Genomic DNA, 9650 nt, shown 5'->3' with positions numbered 1-9650 from the left:
TATAAATTGCTGCTAAAAGTTGATTGAGAATACCAGGAAGTTTGATACTTGCATTAATTTTAATCTACTGTATGAAACTTTGATATCATTTAAATTTTCTGAATCGCATAACAAAGAATGCGTTTTTTCCAATCACCTGCTTAATTTTATATAGTCCGTGATATAAATGGAGGGACTTATTACTCACTTTATCAGTTACATCGGGTGGTAATGCTACCTTCGACGAAATTAAATCGTTTTAATAGTAATAATACAAGGCTGGTTTTGGATAAGGATCCCCACTACTGACACTAACCGATATTTTGCCCGGACTGAAACCCTTTGCTTCGATGACATTACCCCCATCGACCCTAGCTGTACCGATCCGAAGGTCAAAATCGCGCTGCTTTACTAATAATGTTTTCTATCGACGCGACGCTCAAAACCACGCTGCCTTACCAACAATTTTATCAACCGCGGATCAAAATCACGCTGCTTTACCAACAATCTGCTGAAATTTTTTCATCAATCAAAAGTCAAAATCATGCTGTTTTACCAACATTCTAATTTTCATTCCCTACCTACGGTCAAGGTGTAGCGAAGACGCAAACCCTTCTCTCTCTTCAACGTTTCTCGTGCGAGCATCCTGCCGATCTGAGAAATGTTCTGATTAACCTTAGGCGGCTTCGTGATATCAAATACCCTAAATTAGTCAATTTGTAGTTCCGACAACTGTTTTGTTAATCTGGATGCCGGCGTGATATCAAAAACTCTACATTCTTTTCCCAAAATCGTGTCATTTCTCACCTCACGATTAGTACTCAGTAAATCCAAAGGGGTTAGCCTTACTTGTATGAACAAAAAATTCTTCGTCCCAGAATCTATTTGAATGATTCTTTATAGACTAATTGGATCCTTAGGATTACGAAAAACAATAGCAAATGGCCAACAGTTCAGGAAGTACAAGAATAGTTCGGTAAAAATTTTTTCTCTATTCATTTCAAAAGAGATTACGTAAAATATAGACAATACAATCCATGCATCGTACATCGTATCCTGCAAAGGCGTGTTGCACGTGCGCGCAGGCCGAAGATCAAACTATATCTCGAGATTGTGATAAAAATATCTTATATAACATTTTTCATACTCTGCTAAAGATAATGTTTACTGCACACATATTTCCACACAGAGTAATTAGATATTTTACGTAATGTTTATTAAAATTTCTGTAGTCCTCTCTGTCCTTCACTTCAATTCTGTTTGTCAATCTGTTAAATCACTACACGCTGACAACCGAATACTTTTCCTAGAATCAAGGTACATTGAAATTTGGGATTTTTCTTTCCCACCTTTCCGAGAGCCTAACGCAAATTCAATGTATTTTGGGCCGTAACCTTTGATTCGTTGTTCACAACATAAACCTTGGTTTGTTTGCTAGTTCTGCTGACGATTCGGACTCTCAGAAATGCAAAACGGGCATCTAGAACAGCAAAGGACCAACAGCTGAAGGAAAACTAAGAAAGTTCCTCGTTGTTTGGATGTTGCTCTGGGTCCGTTGCTCGCAACGTATTCGGACTGCGCCGAATCGATTTTTATCGCAAAAATCCGTCGGTATAGTGCATTATAGATTTAATACCAGCATTTTTCAAAATCGTCGAAACTTTTATCAAAAATCCAAAGGGGTTAGCTTTACTTTTTTATTGGGCAATAATTTTTAGCAATCAGATCCATTCCAAATAATATTAATGGTGGCAACAACAACAGTGACAACAACTACAATTATTATTTTTATTATGATTTTTATACTGGGTGCTTATGTTAACCTTGGACATACTTCTAGAGTGTTTAAGGGCTGCCTAGGCAAGCATTTTGAGGCAAAACACCCATGGTCGGCAACTGATCCTAACGGCTGTCGAGAGCTTTGAAGGATTTGGTACCGCGCGCTTGTTCGTAGTGTAATGAATCAGATGTGACTACTTTCGACACAATGTTTACTCAGCCGTAGATAATAGTATGAAATTCTTGTGGGAAGTCAACAAAACAATAAACATGGCAATAAAAAAATAACAAATCAATTTTCGGTGCCTATGAAGAAAATTTGAAAAAGTTATAAAGTTATAAAAATTAAAGGATAAAACCTTGTGTGACACGATTTTTTGGGTCACTGATTACGAATCTGAAGTCAACATTCGAAAATTCAAAATGGCGGAACCGATATGGCGAATTGACAAACAGAACAGCAAAGAAAATTGTTGAAAAAGTTCTCTAAAATTTTTTGCTGTGTATTAAGTTAATTTAAAAATTGGCATCTGGATTATCATGGTAGACTAGCAGAAAATGCTTTTGTCGTGGAAAAGTACGAATCTCGTCCTGTTGTTTACATGTGCTATTTTTGGAATAAGTGAATAAATGAATATTACATGTTTTCAAAATTAGAAATATTTCAGGGCCCAAGTGGAACCAAAAATTCTGCAGTTGTTACCAAAATAGTAGTTAAATAAATACAAAGCTGAAGAAAAAAAAAATGTGGAACGCTGGGGGTCTCAGCATAAATTGCAGGGTTATAGATCTAAACAGACTTTGACCAGTTATTCTAGAGAGCGAACGGAAACTCGCTGATGACTAAAGACAGAGTATAAAGATCACCAATGAGTTGTTGTCTGCGCACAGGCTACAAACACTTGCCGTAGATATTAGAGCGGATATCCGTTGAGCTCTACTTTTTTCATAATTTTTTTTTTTTCAGATGTATTTCTGTTTCGGATCTTAGATCAGGTATCGGCTGTCCACACAATGGGCTTGAATAAGATCTCAGTATTTGTGGCTGACGAAGAATCAGCCAAGACTGCTATTGAACACAAGTCGATCATGTAGATCGGCATGATGACCCGAAAGAAACACTAGTTTTTTACGATAGTAGCTAAAAAATGTTATAAAGTTTTCAATTTTTCTGTTGACTCAATTTTTTGCAGTGTAATTACTCATGCGGATAGTTGAGAATATGCGCTAAAGCCTGCGTCCGGCTTTTTTGATACTGGCATCTCCGCGATAGGACAGATAAGGCCAGATCAAATGAAGCCCTGTCAGTCTCTATGCTCATCTTCAGTTGGAAGTAATTCTCGAAGCTGTTGAGTGAAATGAAAGAACTGCGATGACAGTACGGGTTATTTTTTGTATACTAGCAATGCTAGTTGCTCTTATTCCGCAGGTATATTCATTAAGCGGGGGCAATAATGCAGTGTGTCGTACTTCGGAAAGGTAAGATGTATTACTATATCAAATATGACTCTGTAATTGTCAAAGATTAGCTTCTCACTCTCCCATAGTTGCCGTACATGAATTCAGAACTGGCAAAATGGTGGGCTTTAAGCAGGTTCATCGTCCGCGAAATACGCTTGATCTTATATTCGGTATATTTGGTTCAAAAGAAAAATTCAATCTCAGCATTCGAGAAGATGTTTCAAAAAAAGAAGTCATTTCTTAGTCGAGAAAATCAATTCAACCTATGGGCAAAAGTGAAAAAATAAATAATGGTGATAAAATTTCCGAGTAAATCATAGCAAGTGTGACGAGTACCGTAAAATCAATGAGAGAATTTTCGAAAATTGAGGAAACTTGTTTTGAAGATATCAAAGTTTCAAAACACTTGGTATGTATTCTCATTGGGAGAAGCTTCTTCGATTACGGCACAAGTTCTGACAATGAGTTGAGTTTACTTGCAAATGATCTCTTTCAAAATTCATGAAACTTCAACGTCAACTTGTTCTTATTAAGATTCATTAACGAGTGGGTTTTTGAAAATTTTTTCACCATATTTGCTTGAAGCGAGAAACCTTCTGTGACTACGTTGCACACGGTTCATAATATTGTAATCACGTTGTTCTTTTCACAGTCGATGGGCGACTCGTTCGGTTTCATACAGTGAGTCCTACAGAGGATGTTTTTTATGGACTTGTACGAAGTATCGAACGAAGTGGAAAACTGAGGTGAGACCAGCTTTCAATTATGGCAATGTTTCTGATTAACCTAACCTTTCCAAAAAATTCTAGTCAACTATGTATTTCTTTGTCTATCGCAGTGGTATCGGGCATGGAGTTCAAGGGAAACGTGCTGCTCAGGTTATTCGCAAAGGTGGGGTGTTTGTGAGCCGATCTGTTACACAACTTGCGAGAATGGCTACTGTGCAAAACCGTACACATGTGCGTGTAATTATGGCTATCAGTTAGTTGACAACAAGTGTATTCCGGTGTGCAATAAGCCTTGCGTACATGGAAAGTGCGTTAGGCCAAATACTTGCATCTGTGATTTTGGCTACAAATTGAAGACCGACGGACACACATGCGAGCCGGAGTGTCCCTCTGGGTGTGAAAATGGATGGTGCGAGAAACCGAACGTCTGTGCATGTCATTCCGACTATCAAAGGAACAACGAAAACAAGTGTGAACCAGTGTGTAAAGAAGGTTGCGTTAACGGATACTGTGTAAGCCCCGAGGTCTGCTCCTGCAACAGCGGCTTCCAGGTATCTCAGAACAACACCTTTGTCTGCGAACCAACATGCAGTAAGCCTTGCATATTTGGAAAATGCACAGCACCCGAAATATGCACCTGTGATGGTGGCTACGAATCGAGATTGGACGATAACGTGTGTGAACCTGTTTGTTCTTCTGGATGTGAACACGGATGGTGTGAAAGGCCGAACATATGTGCCTGTCATTTGGGATACGAGATAACTGATATGAATACGTGTAAGCCCACTTGTAAAAAAGGCTGCGTTAACGGATACTGTGTAATCCCCGAGGTCTGTGCCTGCAACGAGGGTTTTGAGCTATCCCAGAACGATTCTTCCGTATGTGAGCCTAAGTGCAGTGAGCCCTGTATATTCGGGTACTGTTCAGCTCCTGACACGTGTACTTGCAACAATGGCTACATACCTACTTTGAATAAATTTGTATGCGAACCAGCATGCGAATCTTCTTGTGATCACGGTTGGTGTGAGGCACCAAATCTCTGTGGCTGTAATGTTGGTTATGAACGAAATGAGAATAACGAGTGCCTTCCAGTGTGCCAACGGCCGTGTAAAAATGGGAAATGTGTAGCACCTGACATCTGTGCTTGTGAGCCTGGCTTTCGGTTGTCCCAGGATGATCAATTCGCCTGCGAGCCCAAGTGTAATGAAGCATGCATATTCGGGCGCTGTACTGCACCTGACACGTGTACTTGCAACGATGGATACGGATTAGGTTTGAGAAAATTCGTTTGTGAACCGATATGTACGACATCTTGTGATCACGGTTGGTGCCTCGAGCCAAACGTCTGTGGATGTGACTCTGGATATGAGAGAAGTGAAGATAACGAATGTCTTCCGGTGTGCAAGAGTTTGTGCGTGAACGGAAAGTGTGTGGAACCAGATACCTGCGTCTGCAATGACGGCTTCGAAGAATCCCGAAATGACACCTTCGTCTGCGAGCCAAGATGCAGTGAGCCCTGCACATTTGGAAATTGCACAGCCCCTGAGACTTGCACTTGTTTTGAGGACTATCGATTAGGAGCCGACAATTACACTTGCGAACCAATTTGTTACGAACCATGTGAAAATGGGTACTGTGTTGAGCCAAACGTCTGCGGGTGTAACCCTGGGTACATTAAGACCAGTGCTAACAAGTGCGATCCGATCTGCGAGAGGCCTTGCGTCAACGGAAAATGCACTGCTCCCGATAACTGCACTTGCAACGAAGGCTTCCATCGCTCCCAAAATGACGATGACTTCACCTGCGATCCTATCTGCAATGAGACCTGCATTTTCGGAAGCTGTACAGCCCCCAACACGTGTTCCTGCGACGAAGGCTACAAGCTTACCCCCCAGTCAATATACGTTTGCAAACCAATATGTCCCAGCGATTGCGATCACGGCAAGTGCGTGGCACCAAACTCTTGCGATTGCGACACTGGTTATATCGGGTACCTGGAACTTGTGTCAAATACGTCAATGTGTGAGCCTTGGTGCGATGATATTTGTACTAACGGGACATGCACCGCACCCTACACGTGCACCTGCGACCCTGGCTTTGAGTATAATTCGAATACAACAGACTGCGACCCGGTATGTAACGATCCTTGTGTTAATGGATTCTGCGAGAGTCCGGGAACCTGTAGTTGCCTCGAAGGGTATACCGATTCCACAGAAAGCTCGAGTATCTGTAAACCAATCTGCGAAAGCTGCGTGCATGGAACCTGTGTGGCGCCTAACGAATGCATTTGCAATGACGGATTTGAAAGTAGTAAGTCGGAGAATGGAACATGCGAGCCCACTTGCAAGCCTGGGTGCGTTCACGGATTATGCACTATCCAAGGATGCAACTGCTCATATGGCTGGGATGGAGATTTCTGTAACAAACCATCACTGTGTATTATCAATGAATTCACTCAGGTTTCTACCACTTCCTACTCTGTAGCTTCGACTGAAGCAGTCAGGTGAGCATCATGTTTATAACAAACAGTTAATACACTTCCGAACAATGGAAAAAAATGAAGCCAATAGAAGAAAAGTTTCTCAATTTCACAGCTGCAGTTTCATTAAAAATTTCATCCAAATTAAAGTATGACGTTGAAACTAGTTCCAAAAATCTCCGAGACCGGTGATTTTTGCCCAAAATCTATTCAACCAAGATTTCTTTTTCCAAAATAACGGGAACAACCAAAAATTCATGAACTGGTCCTTCGTGGTATGTTCGATGTTTTTTCTGTGTTGTCTATTTTGATTTCACGTATCTATAAATCTTTGTGGAATACGATAGCGCCTAGTCAGATGGATAATATTAACTTCGCGTCATTATCGGCTGAAGTGTAGAACCCAAACTATGATTTCAATTTTTGATGAGTTTACTGCTCTGGACAGATTATTTTACACTTTTCTTTGCGTAGCAGTTCACCTGAAACGTGTAAACCATTTTTATGACAACTCTATTTTATTCACTCAAAATAACACTTAAAAGAGTTGCTAGTGATTGCCACCAGACAAAAGTTAGGAATTTTTTGTTCCTCAGTACGTCAGTACGTAAGACATCTAAAGATCCCAACTTTCATGACAATTTCATTGGTATTCTGCATTTTTAGGGTCGTGTGATTCATTAAAAAATATCGAAATCAAATTTGAAATCAGTGGCACAGTGTTTCAAACTCATAACTTCATTGCAGAAGATGAAAAGAAATACGTGTTAACCTATGCTACTTTGGCATATCGTACATTCTGTTACCATATTACATCGATTACGCAATGCTGAGTAAAATTATCATGTTACCGTTGTGATACAGTGTTATGACCGATCTTTGGAATTATGATTGGACCGATTATACAACCGAAAATGCTCCAGTAGAATGGCAGGGGCCCACATGTCGTTCCGAATGCATTGACCAACTCAATCGGACGTTTATCAACTTGACCCTATCTACTGCTGATGCGACGTATCATTACATTCCTATTGGTTTGTGAAGTATTCGAATACTAGTTCACTAATAATTTTGTTGTACTCAAGCTTTAGTCTTTAGCAATTGTTAATCTGTTTTCTTTTCGATTAATCAATTTGTACACAAATCACCTATATTTTCAGACTCACCGTGTAACCTCATCGCAGATGAGTCAATCTTTGTCGATAAATATACCATCATGATTGGAGCCGGGTTAGGAGTAACGTTGCTCATTATTGTCGTCACCGTTGTCTACGTTGTGAGAAGAAAACGGAAAGCGAAAAGTATGGCAATGCGTAAGTTCACCAATAGTCTATAAATTATACTTCTAAAAATTCACGAAAATCTGAAGAGATAAGCTCATCATTATTTCACAAGTCACGTACGAAACTCTCGCCGAATATTTCAAACGTTGAAAACCAATTATCCACAATTTTTCGTCACCAATCGAAAACAGTCGATTTTCTTTGCTTTTAGATGAATCATTGGAATGCATCGGCGGCGTTTACGTTGAAGAAAATCCAATTTATCTGTGATGAGGGAATTCTCGTACAAATGAGTGCTTACTGATTATGAATATATTTTGCTGAGATTTTTGTAGAATTCACTATGAAATTTGATACACAAACTGTACTGTGAAAAGTTGATCACCTATCGAAAGTTGTTATAAATAAGTGCCAACGATTTCATAGCAGTGTTCGTGACAAACTGAAGAAAGGTGATTAGTATTATTAGAACGGCTTATGGCTGACACGGGAAATGTCTAATATAAACGAATCAATGAGAATGAGAACGGAAATGGCTTACATTCGTGAAGCAGTTTTACTCTAACTGATTCTATGAGTGGACAAAAATTTTATGAACCGGTACTTTAATCGGTACTTCACGCATCATCCTCTTTATTTACTGATAGGCCTCGTTATTTACTGATTACAACCCTTGGATGACAGCTTAAATCCGGTATCTCACCAATAATACTTTAATTACTCGAAAACCATATTCAGACGCTTTTTTTCCCTCCAAGACTTATTCATAGAATCTTTATCGACAAGTTGGGCTTGCACCCCGTAATCACTGTACACTTCTCCGTATCCCGTGTGTGCAATAATATGATATAAGCTGTGCTATTTTGCATTTCCTTCACGTTGTTGGCGCATTTCATTATTTACGCAGTATCCACCGCGTTGCGATAGCTACTTTATCGCCGAACTTCCGGAGTAGGATTACACAACAATATGTGATCGACGGGAAGCGAGATGTTCGTATACGGTGGATATTTCTAGTAAAACTAAATGACATATTCGTCGATTAGACCTTGTGATGGTTGGTGAACGATTTGGCCGTTAAAAAAGGTTTTGTAAGCTAAGTGAACCAGTTTTTAGACTATATAATAAAGGAAATTTAAATCATTAGACGCACATCTGAGAACTTTCATTTCTATACTTTATCAAGAGCATTGAAATTGAAACATTTTTATACTTTTTGAAAAATGAACCTTATTTTTTGATGACTTTCACTCTGTGAATCAATTGGAAGAATTTGATTATTTCAAAATCCAAGTGGATCAAAAACATGTTTCAGATCACCATGTCTTGAAGATATTGAATATTTTCAACATTCTAAAAAAAATGAATGCGTTTCAGCCTGGTCCGAAAAATAACTTTACAAATTGAAGAATACGGATTAACGTATCGGATCTGAGTTGTTAAATTTTTACGGTATATCCAAGTTTACAAATGAATTAATACTCCGCATGTGTAGTATTACCTTTTCAATTTCGGAGAAAATAAATGTACAATTAAGATAACTCCTTTTCCAATCATTATCTGAAATACCGTATTTCTCTATCGTATTCGAAAACAAGGTCTTTTCCAATTGCATATTTGGAGATAGCATGTTATGTGATGTGTCGCGTTGTAGACTACGTCCGGTTTATTTTTTATAATGTCAACTACTATCGATTGAGATAAGACCTCATCTACTACAAACTTGTCAATCTGTGTATTCATCTTTGTGATACAAAGTATGGATATTCGAAGAGTACTTATTGAGACGAAAATCGTACCAGATATGACGGAAAAAATTATTTCCAAGGTTGCAATAATTTTAAGAGAAACTAAAGTCCAATCTGTGAAACTAAAGTGAGATAAGCATTATATAGCTCAGAGTATGTTACGCTGTTCGCAAAAACTACATGATTACTACAT

At 39.0% G+C, this 9650-nt stretch overlaps 1 protein-coding gene across 3 annotated transcripts; it reads left to right on the top strand.

Annotated features, from left to right (window-relative positions):
• Positions 1-3084: 3084 nt before the first annotated feature.
• LOC124179775 (multiple epidermal growth factor-like domains protein 11) lies at positions 3085-8085 on the top strand. Of its 3 annotated transcripts, none has more exons than XM_046564504.1 (6): positions 3085-3237; positions 3872-3965; positions 4058-6450; positions 7291-7460; positions 7587-7727; positions 7921-8085. In XM_046564504.1, exons 1-6 carry the CDS (start codon positions 3131-3133, stop codon positions 7977-7979), a joined length of 2964 nt encoding a protein of 987 aa, XP_046420460.1. In that variant the 5' UTR covers positions 3085-3130; the 3' UTR covers positions 7980-8085. The 3 variants fall into 3 exon arrangements, with proteins under 3 accessions (XP_046420460.1, XP_046420458.1, XP_046420461.1); XM_046564502.1 differs by having other exon boundaries at positions 7587-7739; XM_046564505.1 differs by having other exon boundaries at positions 7587-7739; positions 7901-8085.
• Positions 8086-9650: the final 1565 nt, after the last annotated feature.

This window comes from Neodiprion fabricii, chromosome 4, assembly GCF_021155785.1.
Source record: "Neodiprion fabricii isolate iyNeoFabr1 chromosome 4, iyNeoFabr1.1, whole genome shotgun sequence".
Lineage (NCBI taxonomy): Eukaryota > Metazoa > Arthropoda > Insecta > Hymenoptera > Diprionidae > Neodiprion > Neodiprion fabricii.
Note: the sequence above shows the minus strand (reverse complement) of the source record. Positions and strands in the feature narration are given on the sequence as shown.